General features: G+C 39.6%; 3 protein-coding genes across 4 annotated transcripts; all 3 read left to right on the top strand.

The window, feature by feature from the left end:
- Window positions 1-1,961: 1,961 nt before the first annotated feature.
- Window positions 1,962-3,884, top strand: LOC140773607 (transcription factor TCP15-like). The gene has a single exon (XM_073116252.1). It carries the CDS (start codon window positions 2,762-2,764, stop codon window positions 3,692-3,694), a length of 933 nt encoding a protein of 310 aa, XP_072972353.1. The 5' UTR covers window positions 1,962-2,761; the 3' UTR covers window positions 3,695-3,884.
- Window positions 3,885-4,865: 981 nt separating this feature from the next.
- Window positions 4,866-9,049, top strand: LOC140773606 (uncharacterized). Its single transcript, XM_073116251.1, has 10 exons — window positions 4,866-5,776; window positions 5,863-6,032; window positions 6,127-6,191; window positions 6,682-6,722; window positions 6,824-6,912; window positions 6,993-7,106; window positions 7,643-7,720; window positions 7,932-7,997; window positions 8,330-8,410; window positions 8,612-9,049. Exons 1-10 carry the CDS (start codon window positions 5,653-5,655, stop codon window positions 8,720-8,722), a joined length of 939 nt encoding a protein of 312 aa, XP_072972352.1. The 5' UTR covers window positions 4,866-5,652; the 3' UTR covers window positions 8,723-9,049.
- Window positions 9,050-12,191: 3,142 nt separating this feature from the next.
- LOC140773019 (ABC transporter B family member 19-like) lies at window positions 12,192-18,424 on the top strand. Of its 2 annotated transcripts, XM_073115330.1 has the most exons (11): window positions 12,192-12,665; window positions 12,778-12,832; window positions 12,995-13,037; window positions 13,101-13,170; window positions 13,253-13,453; window positions 13,628-13,887; window positions 14,208-14,524; window positions 14,605-14,828; window positions 15,313-16,138; window positions 16,221-16,462; window positions 16,713-18,424. In XM_073115330.1, the coding sequence occupies exons 1-11, from the start codon at window positions 12,438-12,440 to the stop codon at window positions 17,919-17,921; spliced, it is 3,675 nt and encodes a 1,224-aa protein (XP_072971431.1). In that variant the 5' UTR covers window positions 12,192-12,437; the 3' UTR covers window positions 17,922-18,424. The 2 variants fall into 2 exon arrangements, with proteins under 2 accessions (XP_072971431.1, XP_072971430.1); XM_073115329.1 differs by having other exon boundaries at window positions 12,995-13,170.
- The last annotated feature ends 1,019 nt before the right edge of the window (window positions 18,425-19,443 follow it).

The raw sequence follows: 19,443 nt of genomic DNA, 5'->3' as shown, positions 1-19,443 counted from the left end.
CATGGTACTAACATGCACTTTGAATGATATATTACATCAACCTGCTTCAGAAAACAAAAGTTACATTTAAGAATATAATAGCTTGCCTAGTTACATTCATAGGACACTATTCCCCTTAGACTATGTTACTACTACCTTGAATTAATGAACAATATGATTAGAGTAGTACTCAACTTTACCTACTCAGTTACTCAAAGGAGTAAAATATATACAGAGAGCTCATGCAACTTGATCAATTGATTGGGTTATTAAATTGACGCACAAGTCTCAGTTTCTGTAAAGAAACAGGAGTAGTTTAATTCTAATAATTAAACTTGCATCTCAAGCATCTTTGCTTCTTAAAGCAGATGTAGTACCAAGTTTTTGTTAGTTTTTTCAATCATGTGTGATCATGAGAACCTTCCATCTCCTATTCTTTGTTCTCATCTAATTGTATATGTGGGATAGAATAGATTAAGAGATTTTATGTCATGTCTTAATTGTACATGACCAGCCAAATCCCCTGTGGAAGAATCTTCTCATATTTGGTTTCCTCCATGTCTTGGCTTAAACTGAGGTGGTGGTTGCAAATTTCTATACACTGTTCTATCCGTCCTTTGTTTTTATCACTGCAATGCCCCACTTACCCACAATTTCTGGTTCATGTCCCCCCTCCTTCCTCAAGACCTTCAACAAATTATTAGTTTTTTTTTTCCCCCCACAAAAGTGAACACATGGGTGCACTATCAATATGTTTTACGCCTAAAAGTGAAGACATGGATTGTGATCATTATTCCTTTCTCTCTTTCTTTTCTTTTTTTTTCTTTTTCTTTCATCCTAATCTTAACAAGAAAAAAATAAAACCCTAATAATAATCTCAGGATCAACTCTTTTATCAGTAAGAGATGGCATTTTTAACCTGAAAAAAAGAAAACTTAAATTGTTTGATAACAGACTAATAATACTTGATCGTTATTATATATGACTTCTGAAGTCTTTTCCTTCCATATAAACCAATCAGCATATCAATCTCTATGGTTTGTTAGCTCCGAACCCACCACAACAAAGACATGAGATAGAAGAGCTTTCCTTTATCATGGTTTGATTGATAAGATTAGCTGGTTTTTAGGTGGATTTAAAGTGAGAAGTTGATTATTGTGCAGGCATGCAATATATATATCAGAAGACATGCTCATATTCTTTCACATCATTCACCCCTCTTTAGGATGGCCCACAAAGGCAGTAAATTTTGGTCAGGATCACAAGAGAATGGGCAGATCAAAAGGACTGATTTGCCAGAAAGGGAGTACATCAAGTTCAAAATGAAAGTTTTTTTCTTCTTTCTTTCAAGGTATTAAAGGGCTTGATGTGTGCTGAAGTATGATCAAAAGCATCATTAAATTGACCCTATAAGGGAAGTTCTGAGTCCCCAAACTTGAGCCTACTAGCTTAACTCCAGCCATGGATTCCAACCATGGTTAGGAAACAAAGGCAAAGAGAAAGAATTGGGGGGTAAAAAGAAAGACAAAGAGATGATTAATACTGGAGTGGAGGAGGACCCACTTAATTATCTTTTCTTTGCAGTCTCTCATTTTTTTGACTTGGAAAAGGGACCCACATAGGCCACTACTGGCTTTATGATTGAATGATAAAGAGCACCGCACGTGGCGTCTGAGCCAAGTGCATGACTGCCCCTAAGCCACAGTATATAGAGAGATAGGAAAAAGGAAATAAAAACATGGAGGGGAAAAAAAGGAGGAGGAAACCAGCTAAAAGAAAAGGAAAAAAAAAAAACTTATGAATAAAAAAGAGTAGAGCATATAGTGTGGAATTTAGTTAGTTTTTCTAAGGACAATTAATTAGGGCAAAGTTTAGTAAAGCAAACAAATTTTCCCCTCTTAAACTAAAAGATTAGCCTGTGCTTTCTTTCCATGTATGCCACCAAATAATTCCCACTCATTGTTTTTGTTTAACTTAATTAAAGTTTACCTTCTTCTCTTTCCTCCTCCTTCTCCTCCTCCTCCTCCTCCTCCAGAGTTGCTTTCTCTCTATCTAAGAAGTGAGAAGTGAGGGAGGTGTTAGACTCGATCTATACCTTCTTCTATCTCTTCCAGAGGAATAAAATTGAATTGGGTGGCAAACAAAAGGTCTCGTTAAATAGTTGTGCCTATCTGTCTTCTCTATTCATCCACCAACTCCTTCATCCACCAAGCTCTACAGTCTCATCTCCCTCTTCCTTCAATTCTATTTGGTTGCTCTAATTAAAGCTCCATAGAAGCAATTCTTTCCTCTCTCTCTCTCTCTCTCTCTCTCTCTCTCTCTCTCTCTCTCTCTCTCTCTCTCTCTCTGAGTGTGTGTGATAAAATAGTCTGTCATCTCCTTTGGATCTTCATCCAAACCATCATAAACTTTTGCAACTTTTGGCCCTCCAAGAAGCTCCATCAAATAGCTTAATCCCTCAAATCTCAGGACTAAATCTAGTTAGGTGTCCTACCAACTCCATAAAATAGTGTGTGATCTATGCCTCCCTCTCTCTCTCTCTCTCTCTCTCCCCCCCCCTCTACACATTAGCTATCATCAGCAACATCTGAACCTTCAAAATTTTACTACAAATTTCACCAAATAAGTTAGAATTTGGATGCCCTACAAGCCCCCACTAGATCTCCTTCCTTTCTCTCCTGCATATTAGACATCATCATATATCTCAACCTCCTCCACAAATAAAACCCTAGACTTGTGACCTACACACCACCGTTAGCAGCAACCCTTTGATCAGGCCACCATGCTTCCGGGAGACTCCGGCGGGCCCCGGCGGCCTAACTTCCCTCTCCAGCTACTAAACAAAAAGGAGGAGGAGATATCCTCTTCGAGCGTAGTAGATGCTGATCCAACCATCACTGACAACAATGACAACAACAACAATCCTCGCAAGGCGCCCGTCAAACGGGCGTCTACCAAAGACCGCCATACGAAAGTGGACGGACGCGGCCGGCGCATCCGGATGCCGGCCCTCTGCGCCGCCCGCGTCTTCCAGCTCACCCGCGAGCTCGGCCACAAGTCGGACGGCGAGACAATCGAGTGGCTCCTTCAGCAGGCCGAGCCGTCCGTCATCGCCGCCACCGGGACTGGCACCATCCCGGCTAACTTCACCTCCCTCAACATCTCCCTCCGCAGCTCCGGCTCCACCATCTCCGCCCCGTCCCATCACAATTACTTCCCTACCCCTCCGCCCGTAAGGCTAATCCGAAGCAACTGGGATCGCCTCGAGGGCCCGACGTCGTCGCCCTCCTCTTCCCAACCCATGATGTTAAACTTCCATTCGGGTAGCGTCGGGCTCGACGTGTCGTCCGGCGTAGTAGATGTCGCAAATGCCAGGAAGCGGCGGTGGGAGCAAGAATTGCAACAACAACAGCAGCAGCAGCAGCAGCAGCAACAGCAGCAGCAGCAAATGGCGGGATACGGTTGGATGGTGACAAACCCTAACAGTCACGTCAGCGGCGGCGTTGGTGGCGGCGGAGAGTCTATCTGGACCTTCCCTAACATGACAAGCGGGCTACACTTCATGAACCTTCCAACCCCCATGGCGCTGCTGCCAGGTCAGCAGCTAGGGCTCAACGCTAATTTCCGATCTGCGCCGGCTACCTCCGAGACCGTGCAGGCCGGGTCGCAGCGAGGTGGGGTTCGGCATGACACGATGAACACCAGTGAGTCGTAGAGAGCTCATGCATGCGTTTATGTTATCGTCTATATATGACTCTCTCTTCTTGGAATTATATATCTATCTATATATATACATATTTGGATCATGTTGTTGTTTGTGGAAGAGTAAAAATGCTTGCAAACCCGCGCTGGAGAATTCGGGATTTGTTTGTGAGTGAGTGAGTGAGTGAAGGGAAGAGAATTTTTTTTTAGGGTTTTGCTAGGGTTCTTTTGTTTTTCTTTCTTTCTTTCTTTCTTTCTTTCTTTCTTTCTTTCTTTCTTTCTTTCTTCTTCTTCTTCTTCTTCTTCTTCTTCTTCTTCTTCTTCTTCTTCTTTTTGGGTCTTTTAGACCACAATAGTGAGTTCTGATTCAGCACACTGTTGTCACACAATTCTCATGCATAGTTTTCATTCTTTATTTTTCGTAATTATAAGGTGTTCTTGGAGTTTAGATTCTTAATCGACAAAATGTAGAAAATGAGATAATTGAATGACATATTAGAGAGAGAGACATGACCAAGAGAGGCAGACGGGAGGCCAGAACATGAAGAAGAGAATGAGAACCAAAAGACCTTCCAATTCAGCTCTCAAGATTTTTCTTTTTCTTTTGGCACTACCATCTTAGTTTTAGAAGAGACTATATTTACCCACTTATAATTAGGCTAAATTCTAAAATGCCTCTCTAGATTTATATTTGTGCCCCTTTGATCCATGTAGCTCTGATCATCATAGGGTAAAAAAAACATTTTCACAAAGAAAAATTACTTTTATAATTAGTCAATGTAAAACAAAAGGAACATTACGATCATGTTAAATAAAATTAATGTCAGACAGCTGCATATAAGTTAGAACTATATGTAAGTGAATTAAGTGACACAAAACAAACGTAAACTATATTTTTCTCTTAAATTTATTACATACCGAGGCAAAATTGCTGCTACTTAAATGCAAAGACATGTTTCCCTTTAGGAATGGCCATCTATAGCAGTACTCTCCCTTATATTAAAAAAATCACATAAAGGAACATTTCCTTTATATATTTCTTGCCTGCTTAATGTGCTCACACCTACTAATTTAGGAAACAGCCCTCATACTAACTAGAGAAAGCCATTATTGATGTTGGCAATGAGTTCAGAGCTCCTGGGTTGTCTTCTTTACTTGGCAGTGTAGCTGTGGGCTCACTGTGAAAGGATGGTGTGAACAAAGAACATGGAGAAAGAGAAAAAGGAAAACAAGAAAACAAAAAACAAATGAGTCCAATACAATGCAAGAGCTGTCGGTTGCTCTGTTCCAGATTAGAGCTGTCACAACTTGAGTTGATTGGTCGCATTCACTAACCCTACCACTTCTAATCTTATCCATTTTTGAAGTCCTCTGTAATCTGTTGCAAATAATTAAGCTAAGCAAAATTAAGTTCAAATTTCTGATCATGTGGCAAGAGAAGAAGTATCCGATATCCCAAATGTCAATGGTTACTGTGGAGTTCTCTTCTTTATTTCTTTATCGATCCACCTGCTTTCAATTAATCCCTGCAGCTTTTACAGTGAACAAGATATCCTTTTCTATTGCATGCTTATAAGTCTTTTCCTCCCTTTATTTATTTATTTTTTTCCCCAGAAAGTGTTTTGTTTCAGCTTTCTTCACCTGCTGCTACTTTTTACTCCTCGATATTGCAATATTATTTTTGATTGATGGGTTGGTGATGAATTGATACAATTTCAATTATATTTTATAAGAGTTCAGAAGTAGTAGTAGTAGTTGCATGGGAATGGGATTGGATCATTGGAGAGAAAACATTAGGGCCGTCTAGACCCGATCCATTTGTTCCCTACCCGGCCCACACCAAGAAACGGACCCGACCCGACCCGACAAGTTAGAGAGTTTATTCGGGTCGGATCTTGGACTCGTTTTTTTTTTTTTATCCAGTTGAGCTCTACAAAGATCCGTACCGGAGCACTCACGGCCTAACCGCCGATGGCGAGGCTTCGAGCGCCCGCTCTCGTCTGGATCTCCTCCGCGGTTCTCTTCTACCTCGTCTTCAAATCCGCCATGGACACCTCCAATTCCACCTCGAATCTCCTCCAGTCCCCCAATTCCGGTAAAGATTTCCTCCCAGATCGCCCCTCTTGCTACTCTGTTCTGTCTTTTAGCTCAATTCGAGGGTTTCTGATTATGACATTGCAGTGGAACCCTCGTTGGCGGTGTCGGATCGACGGTCGAGATTGTACGATGAGATGTCTCGGGATCTGAACGAGCGCGGTGCGGTGTTCCTCAAGGGCGGGGAGACCTCGCAATCGCTTGCGCTTTCGGATATCTTTCAGTTGAGAGATGGCGTTGTTACGCCGATTCTTAAGGTGGAGTTGTTTGGTTTAAGTTGGATTCTGTGTTGAATTCTTTGTTGCATGTGATGGATTTTTGTGTTCCGTTCTTCTTTACGGGAATAATTAGGCTGCGAATCCTCCGGTTCGAGCCAATGTACTTCACCTGGGTAGTGAATTTGCCAGGCCAATCTCGTAAGTGCTTCATTTCCTCATCTAAAACAATGCTTCATTTCCTCATCTAAAACAATGCTTCATTTCCTGTAAGTAAGTTTTAGCTCGCATGCAGCGCGCCAATTTTGTTGAATAGTTCAAAATGCTCCAGAATGAAACATTATTAGTGAACTGCGAAGATGATACGAATTTACGTTACTGGAAACTAGGACGGATTAGCTATATGCATTATGCGAGTAATTAATGTGACCAAAACTTCCAATTTTTTTATTTTTAATTTTATTTTATAGAGTTGTATATTGAAATTAGAAAATTTAGTATCCCTTAATTATTTGTTTGTGTTGACAATTTAGCATATCTGATTTCCTAGCAGATGCCTGTTTAGTAAATAGAATGTTGTTCCAATCTAAATATCTTCTAATCTTATAAATTTTATTGCCTTTAAGATATTAAGTGTCGATTCATTTTTTAACTTTTTTTTTTCTTTTGTTGTATGATGTCTGGGCAACAGGGAGGCTGTTAGGAAGATCTTTCTTCCCTATTTTGATGGCGGTAATGTCTGGGGACATTTTTTCATCCCTTTTGTTTCTTTTGTTGTATTGTCTTGAAACTTTCCATCAGGATGGCTACTGAAATTTTTTGTTGTAAAACAGTCATCTGGTTCCAAAATACAAGCCTGTACCACTTCAGCATGTTTCATGCGTCCCATCATCTTACACCTGTTAGGGCTACTGACAATGAGGTAGATGGAATATTCTCTCTTATGTTTCTCACAGAAAATTGGAGACAAGCATAGCAATTCATTACATCTTGTTTCTTGAGATTGAAGCTGAGGTCAATGCTGTTAGAGGAGTTTCTGAGGCTTTTTGCCCCCTAAAGATTGTCTTGGATCGAGTGGTGTTGACCTCAACTGGTGTGCTTCTCGGCTGTTGGCAGGTTCAACCGCGACAATATTTCTTCTTTTTTTACATGGCCATGTAGGAAACTGGATAAGACAATACAAATTAACTTTTTAAAAGTAGCACATTGCTTTATAGGTGAAAGGAGCTTGGCATGTAATTTTGATTAAAATTCCTTTCCAGTACTTTTGCAATGTTATGTCAAAGAGGTATCTAGAGACCCCTTGTGGGGAAACCATGTCACAGAGTCATGCATGATTGCAGTAGTAATTGCATTCCAGTATTTGAGGCTCCGTCCTTTGCGTGGTCTAAAAAGAAAGGTGTACACATACTTACCCTTATTTCTAAAGAGATTGTTTCTAAGGTTATAGTAGTAATAGCCTGAATAACCATTTCAGAATCAAGAGAAGCATCTGTATGCTGATATCTGTTCTAGTATCAACCAAGACTTCTTTCTTTTTTTATATGTTTTTCGTTTTTGCCATTTTGTGTCATTTTCTGTCTTCCAATTTTTCATTGTTATCCTATTGTATTGTTTGTGTAACTAATATTTCTATGCTTTTCTTTTGTTAGGTTATCTCTGGTACTGATCCTGCAGATATCCGTGCAAAACTGAGAAAAGCCCTTCCTAATGCACCTGAGAAGCAACTGGTAAGGAAAAAAAAAAAATCCTTTTGGCTGTAGTGCTTTACTTTATAATATCCATATTATGAGCTGCCATGGTAAACAAGTTTATATGTACTTTTGCCACATGTTCTCAAGATAATCAACTTAACATCTTGAGGATGTCTCCTGTGACCTGTAATGTTTCTGTCTTTCTTGTGAGCACTGATTCTTCTAATACTATCTTTTGTCGCTGCAGTATGACCCTGTTTTGCTTCACACTTCCTTTGCAAGGCTTCTGGGACACCCTAAGCTCTCACCGGAGGTAACACCTGAATAAATCCCAATGCTGTAGCTTTAACTGCTATAGAAGTGCTTGATTTGAAAACTCTGATAAATGCCATTACATGTTTGTAAAATTGGTTACCTAAAGAGATATTTTAAAATATATATATATATATACTTGAATAAACATTCAAAATGGGCTGTGGAAGTAGGCGAAACCAGCACAAAATCAGAGCACTACACCTAAATGGGCTGCTGCTTCAGCTTTATTAGTATTATTTGCAAATGTAAAAGATTTGTAACAATTTCTTCTGTATGCAAATTCCTTACTTTGATCTACTATCCAGTAAATGATCTGTATATTTCTTGCAGGAGAGTAAACTGCCTTTTGATCAACTCCATTTCTTTCATGAGCTGGTTGCTCGAGTTAATGACAAGATTCATGGTTTTGAGGTAGTTTCTTTTCTACGAACTTCAATGCGTACTGGATCAGAGAAGTTATTATATTTCATGACTACATTGGACCATCAGTAAATAAAATTGGCAATCTTGAATTTTTAACACCCGACCTAAGTACAGCCACCCCTTTGCATGTTGCGTCTGTCATACTCTTCTAGCCTTATTGTGCTAAACTAATCTGCTCAATAATTCCAGGCAACTATATCAGAGCTCTGGTTTGTAGAAGAATATGATGTTTTGGCACTTGCACTTAATGGACGGATGAAAGCGAGGAGATTCCATATGGGCTGCAGTGGAGGAGATTAAAACCTTTTGTAGCTATATTACTATTTAGCTGTGGAATTTTGTTTGCCGATAAGGAGCGAACAATACAATTGGAGACTCCCTGTAGGGAAACCATTAATCACGAGAAATCCACCTTAGAGGTGGACTATATTTAGATTGGAGTTTCATTTTAGGAGTAGAGATAAGAAACATTAGTCAATTTTATTATTGTAATACATGAATGTCGTCTTGTGAAATTATGTATCTCATGTGTAAATTCTTATATTGGGTTATATGCTGTCCTTTCAAATAGAAAGCGAAGGATGAAGACATAAAGGTCGGACATTGTTTATGCATTCGAAAAGCTGCTTGTTGCTATCCACAAAATTGTTATCCCAAACTTCATGCCTGACGTTATATCTATAATCTAAATCATACGATTTGGTTGAGTGCAAATCCGTCTACACTTTAGATTAGAATCAGATCTCAATTGGAATATAATTTGCGACCCACATTTGGTCCATCAACACCCAAACACCCAATTTGGATAGAGAGAATATTTTCTCTCGTTTGAAATATTCTCTAGTTTGGATCGAATCTTGAAGACAAAGGAGAAAAAGATAGAGAGAAAGGAAGAACAAAATAAAATATTAACTCTTATAATTTAATATTCTAAATATGCTCCTATTCTAGTATAACTTATGCAGTACATTATAGCCTGTGGATAATCTAGCTCGTATATATTATTTTTAAATTTTTTTATCACAACTTTATTTACTTAAAATAGTAATCTTATGAATCTTATAGCTTGTGCTGATTTATTTTAATAATTAAATATCAGATAAAGAATATAATGATAAATATATTATTTTCTCTTCTTTTCTCGCCCCTTAAACCAAATAGAGTAAACTTATTTTTCCGAGTATAAAAGTCAGGCCCTTTTTAAGTTTTGAACCAGGTCAAACTCGAATGAAATATTAAACCAACTTGAAAAGTAAATCTATCTATCTCCTTTTAATATGTTAAAATTTATGAGTATATTACTATACTGTATACATCATACATACAAAGAAGATCAGAATTTATAGAAATCGTCAACTAAAACGGCCCATAAGCTTTCATGGGCCTAAGGCTTCGGGCTGGACCTCGCAAATCTTATTTCTCTCCCTCTCTCGTTTCCTTCTAGTATCACAGAGAAAAGCTTTTGCCTCCCTAATTGATGAAATTTCTTGGAATCGTGCTTGAATGAATGATTAGCAAGCAATGGAAACTCAACAAGAAAGAAGAACGAGAACAGAGGTGATAGTTATAAAAGAAGGAAGTGGAAATGTCCAGTACTGGTTACGTATCAAGAATCGTACGAAATGGAGAGGAGTTGTGACTCCATAAACTGCCATTAGTGATTAGCATCACAGTTCTGTGACTGCTTATAGTTAATCATCATTTCTAATGTTGTGCAACCAGCCAACCACTAGACAAAGATTTACTAGGCTATGTACCAAGATGTGACGTAAGAAAACATTATTAGACTTTGCTTGGTTTAAAAAAGTTGCATCATTAGAACCTTAGAAACTGGTATTGTCCTCTCCGTCTAATTATCTTCCTTCGTTTCAGATCACAAATCGTCACACTTAGCATATGCTTCTCTTCCCCTCCTTTTTTGCTCAAAATATTTTGGACCCACCCAAGAGAAGTAAATGGAACATAGAGAATATCTAGGGCAGGTCAAGATAGAACAAGTTAACCATTTTGGACAACAAACTAGTTGGTAGACCATGAAGCAAAACATTTGAACCTTGTTTGTTGCCTTCCTACCTTAGTGTTAGGACGGCAGGGAAAGAGTACACTATCATGGGCTAGCACTAAAGGGCTTCAAAGAGAACATATATTTAAATGGCCTAGCTGCTTAATTAAGGGGTAATGGGCATTAGAAATGGTGTGCATTGTATGCATATCAGGAGACATGCCATGCTCCCGGAAATGACTTGTTTAGGGTCCTAATTTTGGTGGCACTACATGTGCAGAAAGTGGATGACATTAAGGCAAGCCATCAAGAAAGAAGAGATGATACCTGGGGCTTAAACTTTTCATCATGAAACTTAAGAGAAACTACTATAAAGATTACTAAAGCTAACACAAAAATCATTTACATAATTCAGCTTCCATAATCTATTGGAATCAAAGACAGGGTTTATATTGTCAGTAAACTCTTTAGATCCTTCTGTATGCAAGTACCACAGACATAAGGAAACTTGTTCCCCACCAAGCCTAATCATTCACCTAATTACCTAATAAACACAAATAAAGAGGCACTCTTTAGCTTTGCCTCGAATATCTTGTACATTTATCTTTATAAAGAGTGGTGATCAGAAGTTGTAGGTAGAGGACTTAGGTTTGAACTTTCATATATATATATATATATATGTTCATGAAAAAGGAATATTTAAGCAATGAAAAGTTGAGTGGATCCATTATATATATTTCAAATGCATATACTCACATGAGTTCAACTACATAATATATCTTACAAGCATAAATAAAGCTCCTAATGTCCAAGCTAGGTCTTATTGGATGACTTGAAAACTATAGAAATGTGGCTGGTTAGAGGTCATAGGCATCAGAGAATATGGTAGCAAAGTTTTGTGGTCGATAGACATATTTGTTTAGAATGCAAAGTGATCAAATGTTGTCTATGACTATCTTGTAATACCCAGTTAATTAATAACTATACAATCATCACTCATCTTATTCCCCACCAAAGGATTTCTAAACATGCAAGGTTACCAAAATTGTTATATCACATCAATCTATATGCTAAGTAGGTAAAAGTTTCATGCATCCGGAAAGGCCTATTTAAAAGCTATTGATGCATTAGATTTATAGATATCACGGAGTAAATTCTTGCCTAACTATTGAACTGGATATAACAATAATCTTCTGCTAAAGCTTTTGAGTGGTGGGAGTAATATTATGTTAAATTTCACATCAGCCCCCACTCAAAGTTGTTTATTTTTTTCATATCAGAGTAAGAACAACTTTTGACTACCATAAAGTACGTACTCCTTGGCTCATCGTCATATAGATAGAATTCAAATGAATACTCTACCATATCATCTTCCTATCCTGGTCCTAACTATCTATCATGATAAGCTTCTTTTTATACATGCATGTATGCATAATGCATCACATTTTTGCTGGATAAGATTGAATTTTAAGTCTTTTATTGATGAAAATATTTCAGCTTAAACTACTTATAATACTAGAATTGTAAGTAATTTTTGAGACCTCACAGTCATCTGGCACCTATTCCGATAATTAATTCTAGATCGTAGCTATTCAGGTAAAATATTTGAAAAAAATAATATTTTCATGTCGATTTCTGAGACTCAACTATTTTACTAAACTTTTTTACGTATAACCTCACCGCGAGTGATGGCATCCATCGAGAATCCTATATATCTCGCGTCCCGTCTCCTACTTCTGAACTCGGAAGTCGTAACGCGAACGATCACAACTTTTCTCATCAGAAAAGAAAATTAAAGAAAAGCTACGATCTGACCTCTAATGGCGGACGCCCTTCTTTCTCCGTGCTCAATTCCAAGCTTCTGAATCCTATATATAGCAGTCATTCGCTTGAGATCGAGTGGCAAAAGGAGAAGAGAAGAATCTCTATTGGTGGAAACCCCTGCTTTCCGTTGCTTTCGATTCCACCCTTCTAATCAGTAGAGGGAGGAGAGAGAGAGAGAGAGAGAGGGCAATGGCTGAGGCTGGAGAGGGCGAGGAGGAGGAGAAGAAGAGCTTGAGATTCCGCGAGCTCTTCTCCTTCGCCGATCGACGGGATTGGGGGCTAATGGCGGCGGGTAGCATCGGCGCCGTCGTCCACGGCTTCTCCATGCCCGTCTTCTTCCTCTTCTTGGGCCATCTCTTGAACGGATTCGGGAAGAACCAGGCCGATCTCCGCAAGATGACCGATGAAGTCTCCAAGGTAAACTCACCCCCTCGGCCTCTCCCACGACGACCTCTACTAATCTAACTTTTCCCGCCTAATTTTCTAATGCTTTGTCCTTTTTTTTTCTCTTTTTCTTTTGATTTTCCAGTACGCTCTTTATTTCGTCTATCTCGGGCTCGTTGTTTGCTTATCCTCCTATGCAGGTGAGCATTGAAAGGAGTTGTTTTACATATTACCACCTATAGTTTTTCATTAGTATAAAAACCCTCCTTCTATTTGTAATTTGCTCCATCTTTTGGACATATTTGCAAAACTCATATCTTCTTATGCTCTCGTTACCTTCCGGTCAACTCACCTCTTTATAGAGATCGCGTGCTGGATGTACACCGGGGAGCGGCAGGTGATCGCACTCCGGAAGCGGTATCTCGAAGCCGTCCTAAAACAGGACGTAGGGTTCTTCGATACGAACGCGCGCACCGGAGACATCGTCTTCAGCGTCTCCACCGACACCCTCCTCGTCCAAGACGCCATTAGCGAGAAGGTACTCTCACCCACTCCACGCCATTCTCAAACCATCCCTTCCCAAACGAATCCCTGAACCGTGCCGCGGTGATTCTAACCAGGTTGGTAACTTCATCCACTACCAAGCCACGTTCTTGGCCGGGTTGGTGGTCGGGTTCATCTCCGCATGGAGATTGGCGCTTTTGAGTGTCGCGGTCATACCCGGTATTGCGTTCGCAGGGGGCCTCTATGCGTATACCCTTACCGGTCTCACCTCCAAGAGCCGCAAATCCTACGCCAATGCCGGGATTGTGGCAGAACAGGTAAAAGAAGGAATTTTTAAGTTATATTAGGCAAGACATAAATGATTCTTTTTACAAATTATAGCTTCCTCTTCCCTCGCTACAATTGATGATATCTAAGAGTACTGTTATGTTACTTGTTAATGTTATTGTATCACTTTCAGTAGATTTTGATGAATTAACACCCGTGCCCAGGCAATTGCACAAGTCCGAACTGTATATTCATTTGTGGGAGAAGGCAAAACTCTGAACTCTTACTCCGAAGCTATTCAGAAGACATTGAAGCTTGGATACAAGGCTGGAGTGGCTAAAGGACTTGGGATTGGGTGTTCTTATGGAATAGCATGCATCTCATGGGCCCTGGTGTTCTGGTATGCTGGGGTTTTAATCAGGAATGACCAGACAGATGGTGGAAGGGCTTTCACGGCAATATTTTCTGCCATTGTTGGTGGCATGTCAGTTCCTAGACTTTGACTGTCTTTGAATTTATTACTTGCTCATATCATATGATGATTTTCTTGTGATTGTTTGGTTCAAAAATCATACAGAATAATAGAACATTGCGCTTTTTTAGCATTCCCACATAGCACAAGTCTAATGTTCTTCAAGTTGACCTTATTTTGGCATAGAGAATTTGATATGATCCATAATGGTCTGTTCTCTATAGCTATCACCACTAGCTATTGAACTATGGATACCCGGTAGCTTGTTGTGCACTATTGACATTCAATTTAAGAATGTTTTTGTTGATATTTCTATTTACATTACAATGCAGGGGCTTAGGCCAGTCATTTTCAAATCTTGGAACCTTCAGCAAAGGGAAGATTGCTGGTTACAAGCTGATGGAAATAATTCATCAAAACCCTTCTATAGTACATGACACAACAGATAGAAAGAGCTTGGCAGAAGTGTATGGAAACATAGAATTCAGGGATGTCACCTTCAGCTATCCATCACGGCCTGATATCATAATCTTTAGGAATTTCTCCTTCTTCTTTCCTTCTGGGAAAACTGCTGCAGTTGTTGGAGCCAGTGGATCTGGAAAGACCACCATTATTGCTTTGATAGAAAGGTTTTATGATCCTAATCAGGGTGAGTGATATTTCTCGGAGGCATTTATATGGTTGCAATTTTTATATGTTGATTTGTTATACTTATTTTTGCTTTTTCAGGGCAAGTTTTGCTGGATAATGTTGACATAAGGATATTGCCATTGAGATGGCTGAGAGAACAAATTGGTCTTGTAAACCAAGAGCCAACTCTTTTTGCAACTACTATACTTGAGAACATAATGTATGGAAAGCCTGATGCGACAATTGCTGAGGTTGAAGCAGCTGCATCTGCTTCCAATGCTCATAGCTTCATATCAATTCTTCCAAATGGGTACAATACCCAGGTGAGTTTAATCCTATTATCAAAGTTTGACATCAAATAAATGATAGGTCTTAGAATATACACCTACATAACTCTGGAGATATTAATGCATGAAATGTCATCGGTGTTTCTTTAAAGTTTCTGAAATTATGAAATTGATGCTACAGAAACAACTAGAGATCAAGGGCCATGTTCTTGTACTTCATAGTTTGGTCAGAAGTATCACTCCTTCAGAGTACTTTGCCTCTAATTCTAAGCTTACCTATGACCTTATTCTTGAAATCGTTCAAAATAAGGCAGTTTTGCCTATGTAGTATAACTAAACAGGTACTCCATAAAGAGATATAATCAAATATATTGATCTACTTTGCAGTGTTGCAAATTCAGAATTATATTGACAGGTTCTGCAAGATAGAAGTTGAACTTCTTATATCTATTTTATTGCCTTGGAAGAAATATTACTTCAATCGTTTTCTTTCTTAAGAGCAAAAATCTAATTAATCCAGGTAGGAGAACGAGGAGTTCAACTATCTGGTGGCCAGAAACAGCGAATTGCAATTGCTCGTGCAGTGCTAAAAAACCCAAAAATACTTCTTCTTGATGAAGCCACCAGTTCTCTGGATGCAGGTTCTGAAAACATTGTTCAAGAAGCCCTAGACCGCTTAATGGTAGGGAGGACTTCTGTAGTTGTTGCACACCGGCTCGCCACCATAAGAAACATCGACATGATTGCCGTCATCCAGCAAGGGCAAGTTGTTGAGACTGGGACCCATGAAGGACTTCTTGCCAAAGGAAGCTCTGGTGCATATGCCTCTCTAATTCGCTTCCAGGAGATGGCAACAAACAGGGACTTTGGTAGTCTGTCCTCTCGTAGATCCCGACCTTCATCTTTGAGGCATTCTCTTTCCACTAAATCTCTAAGCCTTAGGTCTGGAAGTTTAAGAAACTTGACTTACCAGTACAGCACTGGAGAAGATGGTCATATAGAGATGATTTGTAGTGCAGATAATGATAAAAAAAATCCAGCACCGCATGGTTACTTTCTTAAGCTTCTGAAGTTAAATGCCCCAGAGTGGCCCTATACCATTTTGGGTGCCATTGGATCTGTCCTTTCCGGGTTCATCACTCCGACATTTGCATTTGTAATGGGCAATATGATCGATGTATTTTATTACAGGGATCCCAACGAAATGGAGGGGAAAACAAGGGAATATGTTTTCATATATATTGCTACAGGGTTTTATGCAGTTGTTGCTTATCTGGTGCAGCATTATTTCTTCAGCATCACAGGGGAAAATCTCATCACCAGGGTCAGGAGGATGATGCTTGCTGGTATGGATAATTGCCGCATATTTCCTTCCTTTGAGAAGCTTATCATCATAAGAATTACCAAACTATATGATGTTTTCTGCAGCAATCTTAAGAAATGAAGTTGGTTGGTTTGATGACGAGGAGAACAATTCCTGTCTTCTTGCTGCTCGTTTATCTACAGATGCAGCTGATGTGAAGTCTGCAATATCTGAGAGGTTATCTGTTATTCTGCAGAACATGACCTCCCTTCTTACGTCTTTCTTAGTTGGGTTCATTGTTGAATGGCGGGTTGCCCTCCTTATTCTTGCTGCCTTCCCTCTTATTGTCCTTGCAAACTTTGCTCAGGTTATTCACCTTACTTCGAGTTTTATTTACTGTGACCCTCAATACTAAGTTTTTACTTTAAGCGCAACGCAGGGAAAAAAGAATATATACGGAAACACACACATGAACACGCATGCTTAGTACTCACTACTCATTTAGGCTTCATTTGATATGAATAGTTTCACCTTTTCAGCTAAAGCAGTCTTCTTAAATTGGTTGTGCAACCAAAATTCTTCTGTGAACTGACAGTTGTTTCTGGTAATACTATCAGCAATTATTTATGAAGGGTTTTGCTGGGGACACAGCAAAGGCCCATGCGAAAACCAGCATGATTGCAGGGGAGAGTGTCAGTAACATCCGCACTGTGGCAGCCTTTAATGCACAAGATAAGATCCTTTCGCTCTTCAGCCATGAACTGCGTGTCCCTCAGCAACGCAGTCTCGGCCGGAGTCAAACATCTGGTCTTCTTTTTGGTCTTTCCCAGCTCTCCCTCTACAGCTCCGAAGCCCTCATCCTCTGGTATGGAGCCCATCTCGTTCACTCTCATGCATCCACCTTCTCTAAGGTCATCAAAGTCTTTGTTATCCTCGTGGTTACTGCCAACTCTGTTGCTGAGACTGTTAGCCTGGCACCTGAGATCATCCGTGGCGGGGAGTCTATCCGTTCCGTATTCTCCATTCTAAACAGGGAAACACACATTGACCCTGATGACCCAGGGGCAGAGCAACTTGACAGCATTCGGGGTGAGATTGAGCTACGGCATGTAGATTTTGCATACCCATCTCGGCCTGACGTTTCCATCTTCAAGGACTTCAACTTAAGAATTTGTGCTGGCCACAGCCAAGCTCTTATAGGAGCTAGTGGTTCTGGGAAAAGCACCGTCATTGCCCTCATTGAGCGGTTCTATGATCCTACCACAGGGAAGGTCATGATCGATGGCAAGGACATCCGAGGCCTCAACTTGAAGTCCTTACGTCTGAAGATGGGTCTTGTGCAGCAAGAGCCTGTTCTCTTTGCATCTAGCATTTTAGAGAACATTGCCTACGGTAAAGAAGGAGCAACAGAGGACCAAGTAATTGAGGCAGCAAAGGTCGCAAATGCACACGGATTTGTAAGTGAACTACCCGAGGGGTACAAGACAGCAGTTGGTGAGAGAGGGATTCAATTATCTGGTGGACAGAAGCAGAGGATTGCCATTGCTAGAGCAGTGCTTAAGGATCCAACAGTGCTGCTGCTAGATGAGGCAACAAGTGCTCTGGATTCCGAATCAGAGTGCCTGCTTCAGGAGGCTCTGGAGCGTCTTATGAAGGGGCGGACGACGGTCCTCGTGGCTCACCGCCTATCCACAATCCGAGGGGTAGATTCGATCAGTGTTCTCCAGGATGGCTGCATTGTTGAACAAGGCAGCCATGCAGAGCTGGTGTCTAGAGCAAACGGGGCGTATTCGCGGTTGTTGCACCTGCAGAACCATCATGTTTGATAAAAATGATCTCCTTCTTGCCTATTCTTTCGATGATTTAACCCGGCTTTTTTTCCTTTCTACTTACAGGACGGTGTAAGCATATACGATTCCCTTCTTGGGGATGAAAGAATGTCCTGGATTTGTGTTTCTTGTGATGATATTTCTCTGAAACAAGGTCAAACAAAACACTGGTTCTTGTGATGATATTTCTGGAAGTTGAAATATATATATACGACTCAACAACACTAATGAGGTTGTTTCTGTGGCTTTCATTACTCGGCCAAATCAAAGCTATTCCAGTTCATATGCCCTCAGTCAATGCTGACCGTGGGATTTATGTCCAATGGTTCTGATCGAATCTCGAAACCTGACATAGCCGTCGCTGTGGTAGTTGCAGTGTAACATTCTAATTTATTCCACCGTGAATAAGTGGTGCTAAAATAGCCTCTTATCCGACCTCAGCTATCAGCACTATCCCGCATAACGACGAGCGAATGTTCTCGATATCTTGTCTTTATTCGAACTTGGTATGATGTCCGCATCTCGCGGCTTCCCAACGTGAGATGCTTATACAAATTGACAGTCATACCCTTGATCACTTTTAACGGACGTCCAACACTAAATGTATAGTAGTAATTAAGGAATATTAAACTAATGCAACAATTATATCGGGATGGGAGATTGACATATTCCGGAGATCCAAAGTGGGAATAAGATATTCTCGAAAATTGAAGATGATTTCGCAGTCGATCAATTTTGATCAAAATCTAGAGTGCCAAAAGACTATTTCCACTGCTATCGCCTATCGGGAATAGGGTAGAATAAGCCGTACATCGTAAATTCGTCTGACCTACTGGGTTAGAATATTATTCTGCCAAACTAATACGAACTTACCTACAAGAGAAATTTTAATATAGTAATACCTCGACTTTGGCGTTCGGTCGAAGAACGAGAGAATCTTTATTTTTATTTTCTAAATTGGCGTTTAAATGATCTTCCATCCAATTACATTCTATTCCGAATCTCTGAATCTATAGAATTTAATTAACTACTAATTGATGAAATTATAATGGGTTTTCAATAAATATTTTTGGATGAATTTTAATATCTGTTATGAAATTGAGTGATTGGATATTGATTTTGAATTAGAGATTATTTATTGTCCTTTTTTTTTTTTTGATAGAGAGCTCATACTTTTAATTTCCACCGTGATTTAAGTGAAAATAATATATTTAAGGATTTAGGGATGTTTTGTTGCTAAATATCATTATGCCCATTTGATTATTGATGATAATACTTCGTAGAAGTATGTATAACTAGATTTATATATATTTTTTTAACTTAGATCAGCTCCTTGTCGCCTATTTTTCCTCTCTTCATTTTTTCATTGTATAATGTATATATGTTACATTTATTTTAATAAGGCTATTCGCCTATGTTTTTCCTTCTATAAAAAAGGAAAAGGAAAAAAGAAACTTCGAAGTTCCAACCTACTTCTCCTACTACAGTCTGTAAGGGCTTTATAGTACTTTCACGTTTA

The sequence above is a fragment of the Typha angustifolia genome, chromosome 13 (genome assembly GCF_048772165.1).
Source record: "Typha angustifolia cultivar Huaian chromosome 13, ASM4877216v1, whole genome shotgun sequence".
Taxonomy (NCBI): Eukaryota; Viridiplantae; Streptophyta; class Magnoliopsida; order Poales; family Typhaceae; genus Typha; species Typha angustifolia.
Note: the sequence above shows the minus strand (reverse complement) of the source record. Positions and strands in the feature narration are given on the sequence as shown.

Coding starts and splice junctions, on each gene's coding strand:
- LOC140773606 (XM_073116251.1), top strand. CDS start 5,653: ATGGCGAGGCTTCGAGCGCCCGCTCTCGTCTGGATCTCCTCCGCGGTT. Junction 6,192..6,681: donor GAATTTGCCAGGCCAATCTC/GTAAGTGCTTCA, acceptor TCTGGGCAACAG/GGAGGCTGTTAGGAAGATCT. Junction 7,107..7,642: donor TGCTTCTCGGCTGTTGGCAG/GTTCAACCGCGA, acceptor TTCTTTTGTTAG/GTTATCTCTGGTACTGATCC.
- LOC140773607 (XM_073116252.1), top strand. CDS start 2,762: ATGCTTCCGGGAGACTCCGGCGGGCCCCGGCGGCCTAACTTCCCTCTC.
- LOC140773019 (XM_073115329.1), top strand. CDS start 12,438: ATGGCTGAGGCTGGAGAGGGCGAGGAGGAGGAGAAGAAGAGCTTGAGA. Junction 14,829..15,312: donor CAAATGGGTACAATACCCAG/GTGAGTTTAATC, acceptor TAATTAATCCAG/GTAGGAGAACGAGGAGTTCA. Junction 16,139..16,220: donor CAGGAGGATGATGCTTGCTG/GTATGGATAATT, acceptor TGTTTTCTGCAG/CAATCTTAAGAAATGAAGTT.